This window comes from Lissotriton vulgaris, chromosome 1_1 (genome assembly GCF_964263255.1).
Source record: "Lissotriton vulgaris chromosome 1_1, aLisVul1.2, whole genome shotgun sequence".
NCBI classification, from domain to species: Eukaryota; Metazoa; Chordata; class Amphibia; order Caudata; family Salamandridae; genus Lissotriton; species Lissotriton vulgaris.
The window spans coordinates 1,764,535,952-1,764,563,346 of NC_141685.1; the positions used below are offsets into that span (position 1 = coordinate 1,764,535,952).

The following is a 27,395-nucleotide window of genomic DNA, read 5'->3' on the forward strand; positions in this document are numbered from 1 at the left end:
GTCAGCCAGGCTGAAACAGCTTGGACACACACAAAGGCACACCAGAGTACTATCACAGGTCTTTAAAAGACCTTTACTTGTTAACGAGGCTTTGATGTTTTTCACACCTCGGTGTGAATTAGGCGGCCTCCGCCTTGCGCACCCTCAATCAGCCCAACGCCAGGAATTGCACTCTGGCAGAATCTGCGACCCCCTTCCCAGGACTCCACGACCCCCCTGGGGGTCGCGTCCCACAGATTGAAGACCTCTGGCCTAGAGTCACATGGTGCGTAGCTGAGCAGCTGCCAAGGATCGAACCATGAGCCCTGCTCTCTAGAGTCGGCTGGTCTGGCTGCTGCACCACACCTCTCCCCGATAGAGTAGAGGGGGTAGAGCAGGGTGGGGTAGAGCAGAGTGGGGTAGAGCAGGGTGGGGTAGAGCAGGGTGGGGTAGAGCAGGGTGGGGTAGAGCAGGGTGGGGTAGAGCAGGGTGGGGTAGAGCAGAGTGGGGCAGCATGGCATAAAGCATAGTAATAATCAATATGTATGAAGTGCGAACATTTCACCCCTTAGGGTTTCAAGGCGCTGGGTGCAATCAGGAAGATCAAGTCAGTTATTGCCCAGAGTCACTTGGTGCTGAGCTGCAGCCGAGGAATCTAACTGTGAGCCATGTGCTCTGGGGTCAGCTGATCTGGCCGCTTTGACACACCCCTCCCAGATAGAGCAGAGTGGCCCAGAGCAGGTTATAGTCCAGAAGAGCAGAGCAGAGTGGCCCAGAGCAGGTCGGCGTCCAGAAGAGCAGAGCAGAGCGGACCAGGCCGGCGTCCAGGAGAGCAGAGCAGATGGAGCGGACCAGGCCGGCGTCCAGGGGAGCAGAGCAGAACGGAGCGGACCAGGCCGGCGTCCAGGGGAGCAGAGCAGAGCAGAGCGAAGCGGACCAGGTTGGCGTCCAGGGGAGCAGAGCAGAGCGAAGCGGACCAGGCCGGCGTCCAGGGGAGCAGAGCAGAGCGAAGCGGACCAGGCCGGCGTCCAGGGGAGCAGAGCAGAGCGGACCAGGCCGGCGTCCAGGGGAGCAGAGCAGAGCGGACCAGGCCGGCGTCCAGGGGAGCAGAGCAGAGCGGACCAGGCCGGCGTCCAGGGGAGCGGAGCAGAGCGGAGCGGACCGGACCAGGCCGGCGTCCAGGGGAGCAGAGCGGACCGGACCAGGCCGGCGTCCAGGGGAGCAGAGCAGAGCGGACCGGACCGGACCAGGCCGGCGTCCAGGGGAGCAGAGCAGAGCGGACCGGACCAGGCCGGCGTCCAGGGGAGCAGAGCGGAGCGGACCGGACCAGGCCAGCGTCCAGGGGAGCAGAGCGGAGCGCAGCGGACCAGGCCGGCGTCCAGGGGAGCAAAGCAGAGCGGAGTGGACCAGGCCGGCGTCCAGGGGAGCAAAGCAGAGCGGAGCGGACCAGGCCGGCGTCCAGGGGAGCAGAGCAGAGCGGACCAGGCCAGCGTCCAGGGGAGCAGAGCAGAGCGGACCGGACCAGGCCGGCGTCCAGGGGAGCGGAGCAGAGCGGAGCGGACCAGGCCGGCGTCCAGGGGAGCGGAGCGGACCAGGCCGGCGTCCAGGGGAGCAGCGCAGAGCGGAGCGGACCAGGCCGGCGTCCAGGGGAGCGGAGCAGAGCGGAGCGGACCAGGCCGGCGTCCAGGGGAGCGGAGCAGAGCGGAGTGGACCAGGCCGGCGTCCAGGGGAGCGGAGCGGACCAGGCCGGCGTCCAGGGGAGCGGAGCGGACCAGGCCGGCGTCCAGGGGAGCGGAGCGGACCAGGCCGGCGTCCAGGGGAGCGGAGCGGACCAGGCCGGCGTCCAGGGGAGCGGAGCGGACCAGGCCGGCGTCCAGGGGAGCAGAGCAGAGCGGAGCGGACCAGGCCGGCGTCCAGGGGAGCGGAGCAGAGCGGAGCGGACCAGGCCGGCGTCCAGGGGAGCGGAGCGGACCAGGCCGGCGTCCAGGGGAGCGGAGCGGACCAGGCCGGCGTCCAGGGGAGCAGAGCAGAGCAGAGCGGACCAGGCCGGCGTCCAGGGGAGCAGAGCAGAGCGGAGCGGACCAGGCCGGCGTCCAGGGGAGCGGAGCAGAGCGGAGCAGACCAGGCCGGCGTCCAGGGGAGCGGAGCGGACCAGGCCGGCGTCCAGGGGAGCGGAGCGGACCAGGCCGGCGTCCAGGGGAGCGGAGCGGACCAGGCCGGCGTCCAGGGGAGCGGAGCGGACCAGGCCGGCGTCCAGGGGAGCAGAGCTGAGCGGAGCGGACCAGGCCGGCATCCAGGGGAGCAGAGCTGAGCGGAGCGGACCAGGCCGGCATCCAGGGGAGCAGAGCTGAGCGGAGCGGACCAGGCCGGCATCCAGGCGAGCAGAGCAGAGCAGGCCGGCGTCCAGGGGAGCAGAGCAGAGCAGGCCGGCGTCCAGGGGAGCGGAGCAGAGCGGAGCGGACCAGGCCGGCGTCCAGGGGAGCGGAGCAGAGCGGAGCGGACCAGGCCGGCGTCCAGGGGAGCGGAGCGGACCAGGCCGGCGTCCAGGGGAGCAGAGCAGAGCAGAGCGGAGCGGACCAGGCCGGCGTCCAGGGGAGCAGAGCAGAGCAGAGCGGAGCGGACCAGGCCGGCGTCCAGGGGAGCAGAGCAGAGCGGAGCGGACCAGGCCGGCGTCCAGGGGAGCGGAGCAGAGCGGAGCGGACCAGGCCGGGGAGCGGAGCAGAGCGGAGCAGACCAGGCCGGCGTCCAGGGGAGCGGAGCGGACCAGGCCGGCGTCCAGGGGAGCGGAGCGGACCAGGCCGGCGTCCAGGGGAGCGGAGCTGAGCGGAGCGGACCAGGCCGGCATCCAGGGGAGCAGAGCTGAGCGGAGCGGACCAGGCCGGCATCCAGGCGAGCAGAGCAGAGCAGGCCGGCGTCCAGGGGAGCAGAGCAGAGCAGGCCGGCGTCCAGGGGAGCAGAGCAGAGCAGGCCGGCGTCCAAGGGAGCGGAGCAGAGCAGATCATGCTGGCGTCCAAGGGAGCGGAGCAGAGCGGACCAGGCCGGCGTCCAGGGGAGCGGAGCAGAGCACAGATTTGTATCCTGCAAAGGCAGAGAACATGCCCAGGCGAGCCCTCACCTGCCAGCCAGCCACAGGATGCTCTGTCGTTAATCGTGTGTTTGTTTATCATCTCGACGCAGTAACACCTTAGCCGCATAATTACACAAGCATCCCGACGAGGGCACGACCCTGATATGTGCTTTTATCATGAACGTCTGAGGAATAAAATAACACATCCGGTATTCAACTTGTCCGTATTTTCCACACATGCATAGTCATCTGATCTGAAACATACTCCTATTGAAATTGATGAACTGATAAAACGTTTTGTACTGCCAGGAAATCTTTAAATGAAATTATATATATATATATGTGTATATATGTATATATATATATATATATATATGTGTATATATGTATATATGTATATATATATATATATATATATATATATATATATATATATATATACACATATATACAAACACACACTCCATTGGTGACAGAAGACACTTCAAGCATGAATAAGTATGTAACTGCTTTGTATTTACTGTACGTTTGTCCTTGAGGTTTTAGTGTTTCTTCTTGTGGAAAATAAAGGAGTAAAGCGTACAAAGTAGTATGCAGATATAGATAGTGTGTGGCTACATCTACTGAACAAAAAACTATGATCATTTGATTCGCTTCCCTTTCATCTTTGACAACTGTGTGTGAGGGAGGGGGTCTCTGATGAATAAATGTTCACTGATACCCTATTTTACAAATGCGTATCAGTGAGAAGCCTAGTGGGGGGGAGGGGCAGGCCAGGGCTCTCAGAGGTTGCTGAGCCCCAGTTGTTTCAATGGGGATTTTCTGTCACTGATGCCCTGGGGGCCACTATAACTCGGATACTCAAGCTGGGGACCTAGCACCCTTTTAGCACGTGATTCTCTGGCTAGTGGGGCTGAGAAGTCCAAGGCTGTTTCAGGGCGGTGTTGTGAGCTAGAAACTCAGAACACAGCAGCACACCCAATAACAATGTCTAGCCATGGTCTTTCCTTTAAAAGGAAAAAAATACTTTAATGCACACACCACTAAATACTAGGCACACATTTACAAATATTCCAGGAGATATTACAAATTGGAATCCCTGCTAAGGGGGGCGTGGCAAAGTATCCATGGTACAAATCACTACACTAAAGACATATCACATGGGCAACTAAAGTTGAAAACTCAGACCGTGCCTGTTATCTGCCCCGTAGCATTCCTTTTTATACCAAATGCACATTTTGTTTTTCACAATATTGAAATTAGATCTTTTACCTTTGTCAAGGACTTCAAAATGTAACAAAGAAAGGCCTCCTGCTTTTGACAAAAAAATGCCATCCTGCAGTAAAACCATGGAACATGTGCTTACTAAGACACTGTAAGGGCTTAGCACAAATCCCAGGCATACCCAACATATTCACAACAAGGCAGCATCTACTCACACAGTAACAATCAACTGTCCAACTCAATATATCTATGCTTGCATTATCATAGCTTTGGCTCTCGATCTGCACACCTAAATATTCCTGCTGCTAAACAACATTTTTGATTGCTGGGCTTACGGGCCACAGTCCATTCTATTTGCAGACCAAAACATTCCTATTTTCAACAACATTCTTGATTGCTGAGCTTACAGGCCACAGCCCACGCCATTTGCAGACCTACGTATTCATATTGCTAAACAAAATTCTTGATTTCTGGGATTACAGTCTACAGCCCAGGCTTCAGCATATCTTTTGGTTGTCTGCCAGCATGCTTCGAATAGGTATGCTGTACCCAGTCCCCCCCCTCCCCCCCCCGACCCGTCATATGCCTGCTGTGACTGCGTGTTAGGTTTTGAAGTTAATACAAAGACTTGGTATTAACTTCAAAACCTAGCACGCATGAACGCTCAGCATATGACGGGCGGGTGGGGGGCGGAGGTGGGTGGAAATGGGGTCACTACGGGGTGGGGGGTTGGGGGAAGGCAGGAGGGGTTTATTTAAAAAATAAAAACATACCGGCCCGCGGCACCTCAGCTCCTGACGTCCTGCGTTTACGAATTAGCTCTCGTCCTCAGGACAGGGAGCCTCCCTCCCTCCCCTCCGCCAATCAAAACGAGTGAGGCGCATCGGGGGCGTCCCACCTGGGTCATTTTCTCTATGTAGGCAGCCGCAGGCAGCAGCATACATGGAGAAAAAGGGAGTGGGCGGTCCTGCTCGAGGGCAGGGGGAGTGGCTTGCCCACTGTTGTTCATACTGACTGTTTGGGCGGCTTCAGGCTTTCCAAACAGTCAGTATGAACAACAGTGGGCAAGCCACTCCCCCTTGCCCTCAAGCAGGACAGCCCACCCCCAACCAGGAACTTCTGCTTTCTCGCTGTGCGAGAAGGCAGAAACAAATGGTAGTTATTACGGTAATAACTACCATTTGTTTCTGCCTTCTCGCACGGCGAGAAAGCAGGGGGGCGGCGCCCAAACCCCCCTATAGAGGAGCCGCCACTGACACACGGATGTGTGCAATGTCGACTATTTATTTAGTTCTGCACCAAGACACTCAGCCTGCAATGGCAGTGTGTGTGTCAGGGTACAGGGCCCCTAAGGGTGGCACAATAAGTGCTGCAGCCCTTAGGGGTCTTCTCTGGTCACAATGCCCTGGGTACCTAGGGTACCATTTACCAGGGACTGACAGGTGGCCAGAGATGCCAATTGGGGTTTGGTTTCAACAGTTTTAGGGAAGGAACACAGGTCCTGTGCACCTGAAAGGTAGGTACCCAGGGCACACTCAGTCAAAGTACATCAGCAATTCAGCAAAAAAGTGGGGGCATACCATGCGAGAAAGATGGCACTTTCTCACACATTTGTCATTGGCTTGTGAACCTGACCTTCGTAAATGCTGGCTTCTGATTCGTTAATAGGCTTGTTAGTCCCTCCTCAGTACTGCCTGGTCTTCATTCGTAAAATCCCATGAGGACCGGCCTTTTTACTTCAGTTGTTAGATGGTGAGTCTTTTTTAGTCTGTAAGCACCATTTTCTTTAATTAGTTTCTCCTACTGCAGACACAACATGCTTTCCTGCAACATTCAGGGCACCATGCAGACTTTAACTTTCTAAACAGCCCTGGACAATGGCAGGCGTTTCTTTGCATAGGTCTCGCATTTACAAGAGTTTGAGCTATTGGCATTGTACATGACAATTACTTTTTTTATGTGTTAATTATCAACGCATATAAAAGGCTTTGTCATTTACAATGGCAATAGCTTAAACTCCCGCAAATGCGAGACCTATTGCATTGCAAATGCTTGTTCACTTTACAGTCAGAGAAAGAAAAGTAAACACCCACCTCCATCGGAAGATAGAGCCTAACATTTGGTGTCTGTATTTGAATGCACAGCAAATGTGGCAAGATAAAAACAATATTTAAATGGCTGTTTATTGCTCATTCACTTCTGAGCTCCAGCATGGATATTTCAGGAGTGCTTCAGCACCCCTACTCCCCAGCTTCCAGGGCCTGTGGCATGGGTATGAAATTGAGGAAGAGGATTGTTTAAGTTACGCAGTTAGTAAAGAGCACTAAACAAATAAGCAAACTCCTAGACAGAAAATTGTTGCTCAAAAGGCATGCCAGACAGATGAACTGGGTAGTGGTGGCTAAGATAGGTAGAATCATTTAAGGAGAGAGGTAGGAAACATCTTTCAAGAAATACAGCACGTTAACTGATTCCTTAACTAGCTTTCAAAGGAGACAACTGATTAACATTTTTGTCTTTCCAAACACAAACTACTGCCACCTGACTTGGTACTGTTCTGGTCTAAGCGCTTCTTTTTGCCCTTAAACCGCCTACGTTCCTCACAATACAACACCATTGAAGACAATTTGTGGACACTGGGTCTGGCCAAAGTTGTGGAAGATTGGGATGGACTACAACTAGCACTACCTGGCTTTAACTAAATTATACTAAACAGACATATACAAATAAACCCACATTGGCAATAGCCTGGTGTACTTTGCACCTCGCAGGTGGTGAATCAGAAGCTCCCAAAATATGTTCTTTTAGGATTGGTTAAGTGGTAGGGTCAGTCCCAAAATACCCAGATTACTGCTGTAAATAATATCCCATAGAACAGGAATATCAGTTTTGGAAATCGCGAACCAAAGATTCTGATTTTGGTGACACACAGATGCAAACTGGTGGAAATAAGGTAGAACAGTAAAATACAGATGACAAGTGCATGCATTTGGGATTGCTGTTTATCATGATCTCAATACCACACAAAAACTACCATGCCCCGGACACATTCAAAACTGACACTTCTCAGACTAGGTTACTAATATGAATGGTTTTTCGCTTACAGTTTGGGGATGGCCATGTTGTGTATGAATGCCATACAGAGCAGACAAATTAATAAAGAGCTACTTTCACTTTTAAGTGAGACCTATTAACCCCTTCGATGCTGATGACGAGCTCAGCTCGTCATCACCCACGGGTGGCGTGTGCTGATGACGAGCCGAGCTCGTCATGTATTGCGGTAATTTTACAATTGCCGCACAGCGCAAAAATCGCCGCAGCAGCGATGCGGTTAACAAAGTCAATTCCCGTCTAGTTATGGTATAGCTTTCACACCAGCTCGGTAAAATTATTACATTGATGGTGCAAGAGTGGGCCCTGGAACAGAGATAGGAAACATTGCACATATTTTCTGTGTGCAAAGAACTCCTCTATTTTGGTGTATCTTCTATTGTAATTGCCTTTACATAGAGCATACTACCCCTCAACAAGGTGTTGAGGCACTTTTAGTAGGGAGCACACTACACTGGGGCCCAAAGACAGTGGTTAATGCAGTGGCTATTAATTACTGTTGTAGATTTCTTGGTTAGTCTTGCGCTCCATTTTCAAGTTGTGATGTATTAAGATAATAGGAGTTGTGTGGTGGGGTTAGAAGTCGTAACTATAGTGAGTTAAAGAAGGTGAAAAAGGGGTGTGTGGGAATAGGGCGAGGGAGATTAAATATTGTGAGATAGCAAGAAGAGGTTTAACAGAATGAACCATTGCGACTTATGGGAGCGGGTAGTAGACAGGTTGGATAGGTTTTGAAGTTGCAGGAATGGTCATTCTGAAGGTACGTTTATGCTTTATAGGGATTAGTGGAGTGCTTATTTTACTGAAATATGTAGACATGAATAAGTCAGGCCTGTGCACGGGCAGGGTAAACTCAGGGAGCATCTAAGGCATGCAGAGGATGAAGTGTAAGCAGAGACTCATTCTAACAGAAAGGCAGAAGGAAAAATGCCGAGCAATAAATCAGGTTGTTTTATGTTGAGGTAGAAAGCAAACTAAAGATGTCGAAAAAGCTTAAAGAAAGACTATCACCTATGGGTAGGTAATCTAAGCTGGTTTTACTTTATTCGATATAAAATATCATGAAAGTATGAACAAAATACATTTTGGAAAAAGAAATCCAGCGATTCATACAATAATTAACCCGATAAATTCATACAACAATTACAAGGTAAAAACGTCTAAAAATCTGTTAAAAGGAATTTTTACACTATGTACAATAAAACGATTGCATTTACAAGTGGTATATAAACAGCATAGGGAGCCTATAGATGCTAGTTCTTGCTATTTTTTTTAACATCTTGGAACGTAACAGCCAGGCATTACCCAAGTACTTTGCTACCTCACAGATCATACTAAAAGAAGAAGTATCAGATTTGAATATGCGTCATGCTGCCCTTTAGTCAGTAAACCCAAGATTTTTGCATGTAAGTTTCAACCGTTTCCTCCTTGCAGCCCTATAAGCGGGGCATGCAAAGAGGAAATGTGGGAGCGATTCAGATGGTGCATAGCAGCCTGGCCAGCTCACAGATAAGCTATGCTTCCGCCAACCTGCTACATATCATTGAGTGGGAGCGTTCCTAGCCTAAACTTCACGTACAACAATCTATCGCGGGAAGATTGTATAAAATCAAGATAATGCTCAAATTTAGCAGCTGGCTTATGTTCTGGAAACTGTGCATTAAGAGTCCCTCGGTTGGGTTTTCGTGCCTCCATCTCTATCACCCATTCCCAATAAGCCTTCTTTACAATTTGCTTTGCCGGCGCGTTCTGGGTTACCCAAGCTTCTTCAAACCCTATTTCTTTTACCAACTTTCTTAGATTACAAATCCACTTAATCTTGTTTCCTATATCTAGATCACGGGTCTTCAAACTGTGGGGCGCGACCCCCAGGGGGACCGTGGAGTGATGCCAAGGGGGTCGCGCCTTCAGTCACACTTTTGAAGAGGCCCAAGGGCTTCAGCCCCCCTCCTCCCTCGTGTGTCTCTCAGCCCGGCTGCTGCGGCAGTGAAACTCGAGCTGCTGGGGGCTCGGCTGGGCAGTGTCTGGAGTCCTCTCCTGCGGGCTGAGTTTTTCACAGGTCTTTAAAGACCATTTGCATATTTACATGTCTTTGTAAACTTGTTACAGAGGCTTAGTTTTTTTCCTGGTTTCAGTACCCCCTGGGCCCCCACTCTGCCTGTTCCTTACATTTGTATTTTACAATTACTGTTGTACTGTGAGAATGCATTTAATGAAAAGGAATATAAAGTAGGATTGCCAAAATAAAAATGCCTGCCTGTTTTGTTTAAAGAGCCTGGAAAGACCTCCCCTTGACACTAAATAGACTTTTAAATACAAAAGTATGTATGCATTCCTTATGTGACTTTTCTGTCTTTTTTCTCTTCATCAGTCATGGATCATTGAGGCAGCCCTAGAACACAATTAAAAGTGCTTTCTATTTATATTAGCTGTTCGAAGTATGCACAGATAAATGCTGAAAATACAGCTTTAGGTGACTGCTTATTTTTGTACCAACTGTGCCATCAAAATCTGCTGGCAACCCTAACCATAGGACTGTAAGTTTGTTGCAGGATAAGCACATTATTTATTTCCTCCACCCTCGATCTCCGATTAATGCCGCAATAGTTTAACTTAGATCTTAAACCCTAAGTCGCCGTCAATAATATGATGAGTTACTTCAAGTGTCTGGAATGCGCCCTGAATTCAGTCATCTCGCTCCTCATTCTCGCCCTTCACTTTCATGCTCACCCTGCACTCACACTGATCACCATGCACTCGCACCATTCATCCACTCACCCTGCACTCAGTGATCACTCTGCACTCACAATGCACTTGATCTGTTCACCCTATACCTTTCCTTGCAGTCACACGAGTACACTACTCATCCTGCACTCATGTGACACTTCACTCACCTGTCCCCCTCACTGCTCAATATGCAACTTACTCAAACAAGCCCATCAGTAATCATACATTCATTCGTCCCATTCTGAACTTCCATTCGCACCCAAATTCATACGCCACCTCACTCACCCTGCACACTCCTCTTACCCTACTCTCGCACTGTTGCATCGCTCACCGTGCACTCACATGGGCACTCTTGGCACCCACACAGTGTGCAGAGAGTTAATCTGCCTGCTACAAAGAACGTGTACTATGCAGATCACAGAACTGAGTGCGAGTAAACTATGAGTAGCGCTATAACAAAGTTAAATGTTTGTCAGAAAGGTGCTATAGAGAGATGAAGTGCATTGTTGGTGAGTGGCAGTGAAGGAATTCATGGAGAGGAGGAAACGGGGGTGGGGCACCAAAAAAGACTGTTGCACCATGTGCAACCAGTGTTGGGACCAGCCCTGGCTGGGAGTGTTAGTCCTCTCCGAATTTCTGGTCTAGTGACTCCCCTGCTTCTGGCTATATTAATTTGTAGTGCGCTACTGTTACCAAAAGATATCCTGGGGCTAATAGCTATCTGCTGCCTGTAGGCAAATGAGAAACGCACAGGAGAACCAGACAAATGGGGTAACCTACAGAGCATAGAGAAAGGTTTTTATATCTTCCTAAAGGATAATAGATTCTTGGTGCAGCAAAGCAAAGGAGGGTGTAAGTTCCATAACTGCGCAGCCTGCACCAAAACAGCGAGACAGACAACTCATGCCTTCTTGAACTAGGGAACAATAAGCAGAGTGGCACAGGCCGGCAGGAGCATACGGGTTTGGCCCGTATGCTTGGTGAGGAAAAATGAGGGATGAGAGAGGACAGCAAGGGAGTGAGAGAATTCGATTGAGGAGGTCCGGCATGAGGAGAAAGGTGAATTGCCGCAGAGAAGTGTGGACACACAAGAAGTGAATATGAGCCAAAGGTGAGGGCTTCTGCAGGACCGGACTGGGAATCAAAACTGGCCCTGGCAAAGAGCTCGGCCGGCCCCCCCTGGGAGCGGCCGAGCTGTTTACCAGGGCAGGTTTCGGCCGATTTTGCAACAGGAGCCGATTTTGCAGCTATGTTGCTAAAACGGCCCTGAAACAAACGGCCCCCACCATAGCGGCCCACCGGGGAAACGCCCGGTGCCCGCTACGGCCAGTCTGGCCCTGGGCTTCTGCTAGAACAAAGGGGAGGTTTGAAAGTTGAATGGGGGGACTGGAGAGGTGTAAGATACAAATAGACAAAAATTTGAATGGAGAGACGAGGTGAATGAAGTGCTATGGGTCACGGGAGGTGACTGGACCAGAGAAGCCATGAGAGAAATGCGAGAGACTGTTAGAAATGAGGGCAGTGAAAAGAGAGAATTGCAAAAGGTGAAGTGAGAGGTTGAATGGGGAGAGTCAGAAGTTGTAAAAAGGGGTGAAAGAAAATGGCCTGCAAAGTGAGAGAGGGATCCGGGGTTAGGAGAGGAGAGAGGGATGGAAGGGAGGGGGTGAGAGTAAAGCTGCATGGGTAAACTGCTCAACTCTGCACAAAACCGCCAGGTTTTTAAGGGACCCCGGCTTCTCCTGGCCAGGGCCAGGTGAGCTAATGTGGCAGCACATATTCCTGCGGAGTGGAAGGCCCTTCTCAAAGGTTTACTAAAAATCTTTCAGATGTTAATTGCTGTATTTTGGCTATGAACGGGTACTGATGGGGTGAAACCTTTCCTCCGTGTTACTGTGTGTAAAAATGTCAAAATAAAGAAGCAATGCTATCCCAAAATACACAGCATCACATAACATCACTTACATTTTCTTCCCACACTATTTAGTCAAGCCTGTCGTGTAATTTGGTCCTCACCTGCCTCATAATTCTAGTAGCCCTGCCTACAGGTTTAGAAATTTTTGTCAGGAGGGGGTCCCAACGCCTCAAAATATTGACAGGGGGTCTCGGCATCCAAAAGTTTGAAGACCTCTGCCTTAAGGGGTGATATGTTCAGGGGGTATATGTTCATGCTTTACGCATCGATTACTATGCTATGCACCACTCTGCTCTGCGCCACTCTACTCACAAAGCACTACTTCACAACACTGCTCCTCTCTCTGCCACTGTACCCCACTCTACTCTGTGCCACTGTACCCCAGTCTATTCTGTGCCACTGTAACCCACTGTACTGTGTGCCTCTGTACACCTTGTCTATTCTACCTCTGTTCCCCTCTGATGACACTTCAATGCGCCTCCTGGCGACACTACTTAACGCCACTGTGTGCCATTCCACTAACTTTTAGCCCTGCTGATCAGCAGTCAGGCTGGTGTTGAACTTGGTTAAAAGACATTGGCAAAGCCAGTAGCTCTCTCTCTCAAATACGAGACCTATTGGCTTTGTCTATGCTTTAATATAAATGCTTCATTGTAGCTGGTGAAAAGTACTAGGGCTCCAAAAGTACTACAGTGCCTTATGAAAATAGCCATTTAAGAGTGACAATCTTGTTAAGATGACGTGGTGTTATATAATCAAGGACAGGGTGCCAGTGAGAATTTGGTTGGTGGGTCTAATGGTTGATATTTCTTTGTTGTTTGGTACTCTGAAATTAAACTGTATAAGGCTGCATTGTGTAGAGCCTGTGAAGTCTGGAACAAAGCAGATTTACAGATGTATTTTGAAATGTAAATAAATCAAATAAGGTATTTCTTATTTAGATACCTTTTTAAGTTATGTGTTTTTTCTAACTTCATCATGTCTATTTTACTAGAGGGCGAAGTAGACGGCGATGGAGCAGCTGGGAAAAAGAAGAAAAAGAAAAAGAAGAAAAAAGGCTGTAAGTGCCAAGACTACAGAGCTTTAACATAGTCTATTCTGACAAGTAATTATTCTTTGAAGCAATAGGTTTCATCCCCATCCTTGGAGGAGGAACATGTATTCTCCAGTATTTGGGGTGTCTTTCATAGATTCACATGCCTGAATCATTCCCCGCCGTCGGAGTGGGAGTCCCACGGTATATAAAAAAGCAATAATATGCCTGTAATAACTAAAAAACCTTGGTACTAACCAACCAGGAAGTAAAGTAGCCCTCAGCTACAGGATCAAAATCTCCCACACTCATGACTATCCTAGTCATTCTGTATAGACAAAACTGCAGCCAATCAGGCGACAGCACCCACCAGAATGTTCTCCCCAGAGGCTCTGGCTCTCAGATTTTCTACCGCACGTCGTGTGAAGGGAGTCTCCCTGAGCTCTGCTCAGTTTCTTCTTACTTTGGTTGGTTTTTTAACCTTCAAAGGATGTCTACTTCTAAATCCCTTTTTAGGGCTTGTGATTCCTGTGGAAAACTAAGGCTGTTCAAGGAGGATCCTCACAAAAAATGCATATACTGTCTGTATCCGGATCATGAGGCGAAGGAATGTAAGATCTGCAGAGCCTTCCCTCAAAAGACCCTCCGGGACAGAGAGGGTCATCTTCTCCTGTGGCTTCAGAGGATAAAGGACAAGGATAACCCTGTTTCAGAGGTAGGGAGCATTGCCTCAGGGTCTTCTGTCTCAAGGAAGAGAGAGACTGAGGTTGAGGTGGCTTCTCCTAGGGCTAAAGTGTTGAAGAAGGCCCAATCCTCTCAGGATTCTGGTTTGCCTACTACTTCCAAAAAGGTGTCCCCACCTGTGAAATCTGCGCCCTCAGGAAAATCTGGAAAATCTACAGTTTCCAAAGCACCTGCTCAAAAAATTTCACCTCAGTTTACACCTCTGGCCATGGCAGAGTCAAAAACAGCCTCATCGTCGCCATCTCTTCATGTGACCACTTCCATTTCTACAGTGACTTTCTCCTCACCAAAATCAGCTATGGTGATGTGTTCAGCCTCCTCACCGTCGACGTTGGTTCAGGTACAAATTAGACCCATCCCGTCGACGAAGATAGTTCCATCGATCGTCGACGCTCCACCGTCGACGGGAGTCCTGAAGGTACCGTTGACGAGCTCTTTGTTGTCGATTTCAGGCGTCGACTAATATCTTGCCGTCGACAAAGAGGGCCTTACCGTCGACGACATCTTCGTCGACGAAGTTACCGTCGACGACACCCTCGTCGACGAAGTTACCGTCGACTAAGAAAATGAACCCGTCGACGACCTCGTCGACGAAGCAGACCATTCCGTTGATGTCGACGAAGAAGAAAACAACCTAGTCGACGAGTTCATCGTCGATGAAGCTGCTACCGTCGACAGTTCTGACAACGCAGAGGGAATCAGGCTTGTCATCAGCATCGGTGGCTCCATCGACGCCTCCACTGTCAACCTGTACGGCAATGCAAGTCAGTATCGTCGGAGTGGGACGACTATCAGGCACAAACCCCTTCCCCAGCGGCCCCGCATACGGCAGATTCTCTGCCGGTGGACATTGCCAGCTTTCATAAGATTATGGATAGAGCTACGAAAAGGTTCCTCATCACAATGGAAGCTAAACAAGACGAATGCTTCCTATATGATTTTAAGTATTTGCTGCAAAGACCAAGTTGGTCTATGCCAATCATTGACTTTATATGGAAGGAAGGAATACCCGCAGTACTACCTCGGGTAGATACGAAATATAGAGCACCTAGTTCGTCACCGGCATGCCTTATTGGTCAGGCTAAAACGGACTCCGTAGTTACGCAAGCAGCTCAAAGAAGGGCCAAGAATCCATCTGCACAGGTCTCTGCTCCCCCTGATAAAGACGGTAGACGTCTTGACTCAATAGGGAAGAAGGTGTCAACTATTGCGGCAACCACGGTCCGAGCCGCAAATTCACTTGCAATACTTGGCAGGTATGACAGGCAGATGTGGTCTGACATATCGCCTTTCATCGAGAAGCTTGCAGAACCGGATAGATCTGAAGCAAAAAAGATCCTACTAGAGGGAGAGAGCGTTTCATCTGAAATAATTGATGCTGCAGTGGACGTGGCAGCCACAGGTTTCAGGCAGCTGGCGGGAGCAGCTGTTCTCCATAGGCAAGGCTGGTTAAAAGCTACATCTTTTCTTCTAGAGGTCCAGACAAAGATCATGGACATGGCCTATGATGGAGAGTTCCTTTTTGGTCAACCTGTTGACGAGGCATTACAAGCCATAAAGAAAGACACGGTCGCTGGGCTCGCTCCAATTTCGAAAGTCTTCCTTCCGTGGCGCAAGAGGAAGAGGCAATTTCTCAAACAGAGGAGGTTATTCACAGCAACGCTCCTACAATAACACCCAGGGAAATCAAAGATACCAGCCATACTGTCAACAAACATATGGCCAATGGAGAAATAATTACTCTCAATCAAGAGGAAAAACCTCTTATCGAAGAAGAGACTGCAACAAGAGCAAGTGAGAGACGCATCCTGCCACCACTTTGTCCCAGCCTGAAGCAAATTGGAGGAAGAATATCCCGATATTACTCAAATTGGTCCAAGATTACCACGGACAGATGGGTCCTGGACGTGGTTTCCAGAGGTCACATTCTCGAATTCGTCAAAGTCCCTCCAAATTCTCCCCCAAGAGGACCACCTCCAGCTCATCTCAAAAAGCTGTTTTCCCAAATACACTCAATGATTCGGAAAGGAGCAATAGAAAAGGTACCTCAACATCCGAAGGGTACAGGATTTTATTCAAGATTTTTCCTGATCCGCAAGAAGTCGGGGGAATGGCGCCCCATCCTCGACCTGCGTGCCCTCAACAAGTACGTAAAGAAATTATCTTTCAGAATGTTGACGCTTCAATAAATCCTCCAGGTTCTCTCAGTAGGGTATCACATGGCAACACTCGACCTTCAGGACGCATACTTCCATGTGCCCATTTTTCCCAGACACCAGAAGTTCTTACGGTTCAGAGTGGCTGGCTGGGACTTCCAGTTCAAAGTACTCCCCTTTGGACTACGTTCGGCCCCCAGAGTTTTCACAAAAATGTTTGCCCCGGTGGCCGCACACCTGAGACTAGAGGGAGTTCAAATTTATCCATATTTGGACGACTGCCTTATCAAGGCCAGTTCCATCGACTTGGCAAAAACTCACGTTCAGAGATGTCTATCACTATTCCAGAGCCTGGGTTTTTCGGTGAATTTCAAAAAGTCTCACCTGACTCCATCACAGAGGAAGTCCTTCTTGGGAGCCACGCTGGACACAAGACTCGCCCAAGTGTTCATATGAAAAGAAAGGCAGGTGAAGATTTGCAGGATGTCCTCAACACTACTTATAAGAAAGTGCGTTTCTGTTCGCAAGTTTAAGTCTTTCCTCGGGATGATCTTGTCCTGTATTCCTCTCACCCCCAACTGTCGCCTGCGAATGAGACCCTTACAGGAGGAACTCAGTCGTCAGTGGGTGCAAATAACAGGCTCATTCGAGGACGTCATCAACATAACTCCTCAGATGAGAAACTCCATCCAGTGTTGGGGGCATTCCTGACAGAAGGACCAGATTCATCGTGACCACGGATGCTTCTCTGGAAGGCTGGGGCGCCCATCTCCAAGGGATGACAGTCAGTGGCAAATGGAACATGCAACAGAAAAAATGGCACATAAATCTGCTGGAATTAAGAGCCATTTTTCTCGCCATGAAATTCTTTCAGGCGATCTTGGAGGGCTCTTCGGTGTTTATACGAACGGACAACACAACCAGCATGCATTACCTGAACAAGCAGGGAGGCACAAGATCGGCCCGGTTGTCCCATCAGGCGCAGGAGATTTGGAATTGGGCCCTGGATCACAACATCAATCTGTCGGCGGTCCATGTCCCAGGGGTTGCCAATGCCCTAGCGGACTCACTCAGCAGGTCCGCCGGAAGCAATCACGAATGGGAGCTACATCAACCCTCCCTGGATCAGATATTCTGAGAGTGGGGTCATCCCGACCTGGATTTGTTTGCAACAGATCAGAACCGGAAATGCCACGCTTTGCAAGCTGGATCCCCACAAAGACTCGTGCGGGGATGCCCTTTCGATGAATTGGTGTCGAATATTTGCATACGCTTTTCCGCCAATTCCCTTAATTCCCAAGATCATCAGGAAGATGAGGAGTCAACCATGTCGTCTAATACTGATTACTCCAAGGTGGCCCCGGCAATATTGGATTACCGAGCTTCTCCTCCTCTCGGAGTGCAGGCCAATACAACTGCCTCGAATACCGAATCTCCTGACAGTTCAGAGGGGCAAAGTGTACCATCCGGACCCAGTTTCTCTGAAATTATCAGCTTTGCTCCTCAACACAATGAATTCGCCCACTTAGACATTCCTCACGATTGTCAAGAGGTGCTAGCTAACGCCAGATCACCATCAACGATTAAGACCTACAAACTCAAGTGGAAGCGTTTCTGTGCCTGGTGCTAGACTGTTGATCTGCATCCCATTCATGCTAGACCAGAGCAAATATTACCCTTCTTCCTGCAACTGGCTAGATTGGTTTTGGCGCATTCAACCCTGACTGTATTTCTGGCAGCCATTTCCTGATTCCGTCAGGACGGATCAAACTCTGTTTTCTTCAAGAATAATCCAGTCATTTTTTTTAGGGTCTATTTCGTATGTTTCCTCTGATTCGACGACCGCCTCCTGCTTGGCATTTGAATGTGGTGCTAGCCCAGCTCATGCGTCACCCCTTTGAGCCAATACATAAGGTTGACCTTAAGTTTATTACTTGCAAAGTCTCCTTGTTATTGGCTTTAACATCTACCAGAAGGGTCAGTGACATTCAAGCATTCACATCTAAACCGCCCTTTTTACAATTTACCTCTGATTTGGTGGTACTGCGTACCAATCCAAGGTACATGGCCAAAGTCCCATCGGACTTTCATTTAAATGAGCCGGTAATCCTCAAGAAATTTTTTCCAAATCCACAAACACCGGCTGAGCGAGCTTTACACTCTTTGGACATCAGGAGATGCCTCTAGTTTTATCTTTCAAGAACATCAGCTTTGCGCAAGACAGATCAGTTGTTTGTGGCCTATGGCAGACTGCGCCAAGGCTGTGCAGTGTCCAAACAGACTATCGCTAGATGGGTCTCGTCAACAATTGGACTCTGTCATCAACAGGCAGGAAGACCCTTACAGGCCTTACCAAGAGCGCATTCTACAAGGGCAGTTTCCTCTTCCACTGCTCTGTTCGCTGGGGTGCCTCTTCTACAAATCTGCAGAGCTGCAACGTGGTCCAGCAGGCACACGTTTACGAGGCAGTACTGTCTGGACTCAGCAAGTGATGCAGATGCTTCGGTGGGAAGAGCAGTTCTTCGCAATCTTTTCCAATAAGGTGAGCCTCTGTTCTCCCGCCTCCTCTATGCTCTTTTTAGACGCTTTACCATGTCTTTTGCATTTTATATTTATGCATGTATACTATGATACTATTAGCGTCTATGAGCATTAGGTTATGTGTACTGCTATCTATTCTGATTCAGGCATGTGAATCTAAGAAAGACATCCCAAATACTGGAGAAGAACAATAGTTACTTACCTGTAATCTGTGGTTCTCGAGTATTGGTGTCTTTCATAGATTCACATGCAACCCGCCCACCTCCCCTCAGAGGCTCCCTCAGGCAATTATGTTAGTTTCACTCCTGTGCAAGAAAATCTGAGAGCCTGAGCCTCTGGGGAGAACATTCTGATGGGTGCTGTTGTCTGATTGGCTGCAGTTTGGTCTATACATAATGACTAGGATAGTCATGAGTGTGGGAGCTTTTGCTCCTGTAGCTGAGGGCTACTTTACTTCCTGGTTGGTTATTACCAAGGTTTTTTAGTTATTACAGGCATATTATTGCTTTTTTATATACCGTGGGACTTCCACTCCGACGACTGGAAATGATTCAGGCATGTGAATCTATGAAAGACACCAATACTGGAGAACCACAGATTACAGGTAAGTAACTATTGTTCTTCTCTATAAATGTACAACTTGAGTTTTAAGTTTTGATGCCACAAGAAGAAAGTTACTAAAATCAAGTGAAGTTCAAGTGTATACTCTCTGTGCTATTATAGTCTTCAGGGAACAGTGGGTCGTCTGTGGCTCAAGCATGCAGCATTCTTTAACTTCTCAAACCCCACCAGTCAAAAGACCATGTACTTTTTGCATCCAATACGGTACCATCGAGCTGTACCTGATAAAATTGTCGGAAAAAATGATAGATGTGGCTGCTAAATTTGAAAGCAGTTTTGATCGTGCTGATTTGTGCTGGGTTCACGTCTGATGCAGGGGTCACTGCTCGAACTAAATTGATGGTTTTGTTTTCCATTAGCAATTTTTTGATTACTTAATCTTGCTAAATAGAACGAAAACACTATTTTGTCAACTGAAAATAGTTAATTGCAATTAGGAGTTCCTCAATGCTTGGATCTTCTTCTGCAGTCTCCTGTGTCTCCTCAAATTGAGGACCCAACCATGGCTCTTAGTGGTTGAGAAAAAAAATAATTGAATAGGCACTAGGGTTCTTTGAAAGTATACAAGGAGAAAAACATCATTGAGCCTGTTAAACACCAATGCAAGGTTTTCTTGGTAGTATCTTCCCGAGTGCATGACTGTCTTTGGTAGTTCAGTAAATAAAGTGGCACCAATGTCTACATAATATGCTGCCCCACTTTTCTTTTAAATCTAGCATAGATTTACTGCAGAAATTTATCATACGTTTTCCAGATTACTCAAAACTGTGTAATGGATTCAATCTTCCAGCTAAATTAATTTGTACAAAAAGACGAACTTAGCCTTTTTGAGCATGGTATTTTTATTTCATTAATATCTCGTCCCACCGATCTGGTGTTTTTCCTTGAAATTTTTAATGCGGTTTAGTCATGGCCAAAAGTTGGGATTTGGAGAGTCTTATGCCATTTTTCCAGCCTTCCCAAATTCAAATTATTTGTTCGGAGTCTGACTACAGGTGTAAACCGTGGTGCAAGGTGGATTTACAGTGCTTGTGCAGAAATGTGCCTAATTGGGTCCTAATTTGTGTTGGAGTTTTCTAGTGCTCTGCACCGGTACTTAATTGACACTGGTATGTACTTATGATAATCCCCCCACCTGGCGGCGCTGTCATTTTTTGTACATTTTGTAATTTTGTTAATTGAATACTCTTCATTAACAGTTGAGGCACTTGTACAAAAATATCCTTCAGTATGTCAACCATTTTTTTAAGCGTACATTCTATAATTGATCTTGCTGAGAAGCCATAGCAGTGCTGGTTTCACATTACACAGCTTGTTTTGTAAACTGGTAATTTGATAAATACAATTTAAATAGCGATATAGTAGCTTTTCTTGTCCTTTATTTCTCTCTGGCCAGAAAAAAACAGGAGAAAATTAGTAAAGAATGTAAAATATCTATCCATGATAGCACTTTCTCACATTTATAAAGAATTTTGGTAAAAAGCAGCCATCTTTCTTGCATGGTATACCCCCACTTTTTGCTGAATTGCTGATGTACTTTGACAGAGTGTGCCCTGGGTTCCTGCCAATCAGGTACCTAGGGCCTATGTTCCTTACCTAAAACTGCAGTGAAGCCTAAACCCAATTGGCATCTCTGGCCACAGGTCAGCCCCTGGTACCCAGGGCACTGTGACCAGAGAAGGCCCCTAAGGGCTGCTGCACTTTTTGTGCCAACCTTAGAGGCCCTGTACCCTGACACACACCCACTGTGGCTGAGTGTCTTGGTGCAGAACAAAACATTCAACATATCTACATGGCACATGCCCGCAAACACACTGCCCTGGCATACCTCAGTCACCCCTCTAGCTGGGTGCACTATGCCAGTGTTGTGGGCACAGGTGCTTGAGCCCCTACAGTACCCAGGGCCATTCTTGGGCACTGTAAGTGCAGTGATGCCATTAAGAGTATATGGTGCCGGGAGGTTCTCATTACGAACTCCACAGCGCCATAATGGCTACACTGAAGACTGAAGTTTGGTATCAAACGTCTCCGCACATTAAACCCACACTGATGCCAGTGTGGGATTAAATGTAAAATGCCCTACAGGGGGCATCTTGGAGATGTACCCCGAAACATAACCAACTCCCAGTGTCCTGACTGCGTGGCTACTGAGGCTGACACCACCAGACATGTTTCTGGACCCCTGGGTCGAGAGCTTGCCGCTCTCTGGGGCCTGAAACAATGCACATCCTGGGACAAGGTGCCAAGCCTCCTCCCCCAGGATGGTCAGGGGAAGCTTCAAAGGCATGCTGCCTTTTGTGAGCTTATCCAGGCCAATTACTGTACTCGGCAACGGGCCCCCACCGGTTCTGACCCCCACTCTGGCGGTAAGACAGGTGGGAAACCCTAAGTGAGGAAAGGGGGTGTGCCAGCCTCTGCCAACCCAACCCCTCAGGTGGGGTGGCGATGTGAAGCATAACTCCGGGCTCCTGCCATCTTGAGGATGGGGAGCCCTACCCAAACAGAGACAGGCTCCTGCCCCCCTTCCACAGGAGAGGAGCAGGATAGGGAGTGTACTCACCCCAGGACACCCGATTGGTCCCTGCCTTTGCCCTACCTTTAACACCCCTACATTTTGTATTTAGGGGCACCCTGAACCTTCCTTTCTAAGATTCCCATTTTGAAATAAGAAGAACAAGAAGACCTGCCGGGCAGCTGCTAACAAGAGGACAACACCAACTGATTTGGCTCCAACCCTACAGGCCTGTTGATCCTTTAATCTGCGAAACCCTGGTGTCTCCAGAGGTCAAGAAACCTCGAAAACCCCCGGAGGACCTGACTGCCTTGCTCATTCAAAGACTGGGACACCCATGAGCAGTGGTTCTACTCAAACAGCAACAACCCCTGGTGCCAGCCAGGAACTGCGAATCCAGCACACTCTGCACCCGCCGAGCCGGCCTGTGTCTGAGTGAACAAAGACCACAAGGATGTCCCCCGGCGATTGTGACCACGAATCAAGTGCCCAAGGACCCTTCTCGACGCTCCTGACGACGCCTGCAGCCTCACAACAAGGGACCCCTCCAACCGCGAGCAGCTGAGGGCAAGATTTCCCGACACCCCTGAACCCGGCGCCCCACTGCTCCCTGTCCCCAACTCCTGGGTGGCTACCTAACCTACAGCTTCCCAACTTACCTCTCGAAGTGGTGGTCGCACCTGAAGAATCTCCGTCCCCGAGCCTGCCGCCTTTGTTCAACATCCAGCTTTCCCATTTAAATACATTAGGCGCCTGAAGGCCCAAAAGCACGCTGCACCCAGCCACCCGAGTGCCACTGGGAGTGCAGCATCTATCCTACTCTACTTCCCCTCTTGCCCTGTGTAAGTGACCAGGAGCTCAGCTCCCACAGCCGCATGGCCTGCCTGCTAGCAGCCACCAACCGAAGGCCCCCATCCTCCATAGGATAATATTGGGACTACTCACTCTGCACCGGCTGCCCCTGTGCCACTAAAGGTGTGACAACTGTACTTACTTGACCCTGGGAGACCCTTGAGTCTACCTCCAGAACCTTAACTCTGCCAGCCGAATACTTACCCAAAGACCGATAACTTGATTTTCTCCATTGGGTAACATTGGCTGGTCTCACTTGGAATTTCTTCTAAGTGTCGATTTTCCAAACTTGGAAATATTCCTTAAAAATCGCCTGAGTAACAAAAACGATTTCTTTCAACTGTTTACAGGAAATGCTCCAGGGCTGAATCCAGGCTCCAGCCCTGAGCAGGAAAAACATTCGTAAAGGGGTTTTATTGCATTTACTTAACTTCCCATTGAGCTCAATGTTCTATGGAGAAACAGCGGCCCTCATCCTCCTCGACCTCTCCGCGGCCTTCGACACTGTCTGCCATCGTACCCTAGTACAACGCCTCAGCAACGTCGGAATCCAGGAGAAGGCACTGGAGTGGATCATCTCCTTCCTCGCCGGAAGGACACAGAGGGTCCGCCTCCCTCCGTTCAGATCTGAAGCCACCGAAGTCATCTGCGGCGTCCCTCAAGGCTCCTCGCTCAGTCCAACCCTCTTCAACATCTACATGAGCCCCCTCGCAGACATCGCACGCCAGCACCACCTCAACATCATCTCCTACGCCGACGACACCCAGCTGATCCTCTCCCTTACCAACGACCCCGCCACCGCCAGAGCCAACCTTCACGAAGGGATGAAAGAGGTAGCCGAATGGATGAAGAACAGCCGCCTGAAACTGAACTCAGATAAGACAGAAGTCCTCATCCTGGGATCCTCACCCGCCGCTTGGGACGACTCCTGGTGGCCCCCCACCCTAGGCAGCGCACCCAAACCAACAGACCACGCACGCAACCTGGGCTTCATCCTGGACTCCTCCCTCTCCATGACCAGACAAGTCAACGCGGTCTCCTCGTCGTGCTTCAACATCCTGCGCATGCTACGTAAGATCTTTCGGTGGATCCCCACCGAGACCAGGAAGACGGTCACCCAGGCCCTCGTCACCAGCCGTCTGGACTACGGCAACACCCTCTACGCCGGAACCACCGCCAAACTCCAGAAGAGACTCCAGCGGATCCAGAACGCCTCAGCACGACTCATCCTGGACATCCCCCGTCGCAGCCACATCTCCGGACACCTGAGGGATCTGCATTGGCTCCCGGTCAACAAGAGAATCACCTTCCGTCTCCTCACCCACGCACACAAAGCCCTACACAGCCAAGGCCCAGGATACCTCAACAGCCGCCTCAACTTTTACGCTCCCAAACGCCAGCTTCGATCGACCAGCCACGCCCTCGCCGCTGTCCCCCCGCATCCGTAGAGCCACCACAGGGGGACGGTCCTTCTCCTACCTTGCCGCCAAGACATGGAACTCCCTCCCCACCCACCTCCGCCTGACCCAGGACCACCTCGCCTTCAGGAAGCAACTCAAGACCTGGTTGTACGAGCATTAGCTTACCCCCCCTTCCCCCCTCCCCCCCCCCCACCCCCCCCCCGCCCCCCCCAACTCCTTGAGACCCTCTGGGTAAGTAGTGCTCTATATAAATGCAATGATTGATTGATTGATTGTGTTTAACTTGTGTTGCATATTGCAACAACTGTATCTCTTGCATTTAAAAGTCTATTTCTATTTGAAAGTATTTAAGTGCAACATCTCATTCTGAGAAAGTATTTGATACCTACTGTGGTTCTAAAATAAAGTAACTATATTTGTATGTACAATTGGCCTAGAGTTCAGTTCTTAAGTGTTTGAGACCATTTGCTGACTGTGTGTACAACAAATGCTTTACACTGTCCTCTGATACTGCGTTTCTGCTCAACAAAGCTACCACTTTAGAGAGTAAGGTTATATCTAACTTTAGCCTCTGCCATACCTCTGGGGACTGTGGACTCTGTGCACACTGTACCTTACTTTGGTCCAGTATATACAGGGCCACTTTCTTACAATAAATACTTGTAGTGGCAACTGTATTTAACTTGGAAGGTGGGATGGGTAGGGATGTGATCTGTAGAAGCATAGTTCTCATTGCAGGAGGAATATTTAGGTTACTTGTTTTAATTGAAAATCTAAAAAATATTTGGTTTTAACAAAATACTGCATTTGATCAATTGTCCATGTAATTAAAGTCTTATTTTTTTGGTTACCTTGTGTGGCCAGTATAGTTGGAAATGGTAGTAAGAGCTCAATTTAGCTGGAACCAGTTTAGTTGTAGCTTGGCTTAGAAGTGCTTTGTTGTCTTTTTTGCTCTTGAAAGAATTTTTTTTTAGCTGGGTCTTTGGCTCAGCGAGGCAAATGTTTGGTTTCATACATTTATTAGATACTTTAGTAACTATTCCTATAATTGGTTAATTCCTTATTTTCTACTCCACAGCAAAAAATCAGACTGATCCCCCATCTGTACCTATTTGCGATCTGTATCCCAGTGGCATATTTCCAAGAGGACAGGAATGCGAGTATCCAGCAACACAAGACGGGTAAAGTGTTAATTTTGTGACAGAAAATATAGTAAATAACTCTCATGCAGGTAGGAAAATCAGATGAGGCAGGTTGGGGAAATGACATTTAATAACTTTTTATAATCGAGGTCACAGAGTTTGTATAGTTAGCCAATTCACTCCTTCTGCATGCGAGCACAATGTGATGTCTTTTTGTATCCCATCCTTTCGCTACCAGCACCTATTTCTATTAATTTCGTAAAAATCTGTTCCTCCTCTTGTGTTTACCAAATGTTTGAAAACCATAGTCTGCCTCCACTTTTTGTCACCTTGAAGCAGGCTTTCAAGATTACTGATATACTACTGGCAGTCCTTAGGATATTCGTTGTCTGCGAATATATTTCTCTTATTTATTTAGATTTTTTCAAAACGCTGATATAATCGAATAATGGTAAAGCACTTTACAAAATAGTGTATGAACATGATACTTTGAGGTGCACATTATACAAGGGACGGAAAAAAGGAAAAATAAGTTGCAGGTATTAGACATTTTGGCAATATTTTAGTTGCAGGCTAGATCTAACATGGATATAACATTTCGTCGTATAAGTGGGTTAAAATTGGCAGCTGTTGGAAGAAAGTAAAGTGTAAAGCAGGGGTTAGATATCCAAGTATATGGGTTTATCAATGTTACGTGTGGAATTTGGTTACACAGCTTATACCGAATCATGTAGCGATAGCATGAATAAGATGCGGTTACTAGTTTAAAAAGGTGGTATTTTAGAGTGTTTTTGAGAGCAGCGAAAGATTGGTCATCAGATACTTAAGGTGATCAAATTCCTGCTCTTTGGAGCATATCCTGAGAAGGATTAGATTAGTGTGACTGTTTTGTTGAACTAAATCGTTTCAAGATAGAGATCTTGTGGCACGGAAGATGCATTGTCAACCTAAGAGAGCGAATTTTTTTTTCAAGTAAGGGGATGTTGATTTTTAACGTATTTAAAGTGCAGGCGTACTTAAATGTGCGGTGTGCTTGGAATGGAGACCATTTGAGTTTAATGTGTTTTGGTGTGGAACATTCAAAATGCATTGCATCAGTGATCTTACAGGAGCAACAAGGGGACTGTCCGGATGTCAAGACGGTCTGTGATAATGGAGATCTCCTATTGTAGCCTTGAAATTGCCAGTGCTTTGATGACCTGTTTGAAATCTCATTCCTTGGGAATAAGAATCCTCATGGACTCAATGGGGCCTTTTCCCCCAAAGAGCTTATGTGGGCATCTAGTCTTATTTGTTACTCGGTATGAATCTTAAAGAGTTGATATATTATATGACCTCTAAGGAGAGGCTTTCTTTTTTAGAGTTTAAGCACGTTTTTTGCTGTATTGCATTTATAGCCCAAGCTGAATATCAGGATTTCGGTTTTGATTCACTTCCAGGTTTTGTCTGGACATCCAGCTTTGAATTCTGCAGAGGTATTTTTTGATGTATTAGGTTGAGGTGCTAATAATTCCTGTATACATTTGCGTAGCAGCTTGTAAGAATTCCCCAAGAGGTTCATAGTATAAGTTAATTGGGATGGAGGGCTAATGATCTTTGAGAGGACCCCAAACGATGTTGTCAGAGTGAAGCAAGAATGATGGCATCGATAACAGATGTATGATCCACTAAAGTATTTTCCCACCAATACCAAAAGGCAAGGAGAAGGTGGTGTTGGTAGGTCACAGTCAACTGTAGGAAACCTGGCTGAGAGGTCAAGTTTGATTATCAGGCAGGTTTAATTCTGTTCTAGTATTTTGTCAGGAGTCATCTATGATGTCGAGTGTTATATTACTTAGTTTTTAAAGTGCAACTGTTACCCACTGGGTGTACCTGGGTGCTGCCAAGGCAATATTTGAATGGAAGTACTAGATGGCTAATATTTGATAAAACAAAAAAAAGGTTTAGAGCGCTTTCTTGAAGAGTGTGAATTCCAATACTTGGTAAAGAGAGACAGGAAATTAATTCCAGTGAGTAGCAGCTAAGTAAGAAGGCAGACCCCTAACCTGACACTGGTAATACGGGATGGTTGCTTGGAAAAGATAAGCAGAGTGTAAGTAATGTTTCGGAGAGCGCAGCTTAATGCTAAGGTAAGAATGGACAGTCTTGAATAAAGCTTTGTGGTCAAAGCAAAAGAATTTAAAATAAGGTGTGCTTCTAAATACGTAGCGAGAGAGGATTAGTGAGATGAGCAGAAATGAAAGTCTGAGCTGGAAGATTAAGAATCCGTTGGGTTGCAGCTTTTTGTACGGCCTACAGGCAGTGTATCAAATATTAGGGTATGCCTAAATAGAGGTCATTGCTGTAGACTAGC

General features: G+C 48.2%; 1 protein-coding gene across 1 annotated transcript in view; it reads left to right on the forward strand.

Moving 5' to 3' along the window:
- METAP2 (methionyl aminopeptidase 2) overlaps nt 1–27,395 on the forward strand; it is a 169,534-nt gene that overhangs the window by 35,217 nt on the left and 106,922 nt on the right. The window contains exons 3-4 of the mRNA XM_086919070.1: nt 13,015–13,080; nt 24,979–25,081. Coding sequence (XP_086775196.1) covers nt 13,015–13,080; nt 24,979–25,081 — 169 coding nt within the window. The remainder of the gene's footprint in view (nt 1–13,014; nt 13,081–24,978; nt 25,082–27,395) is intronic.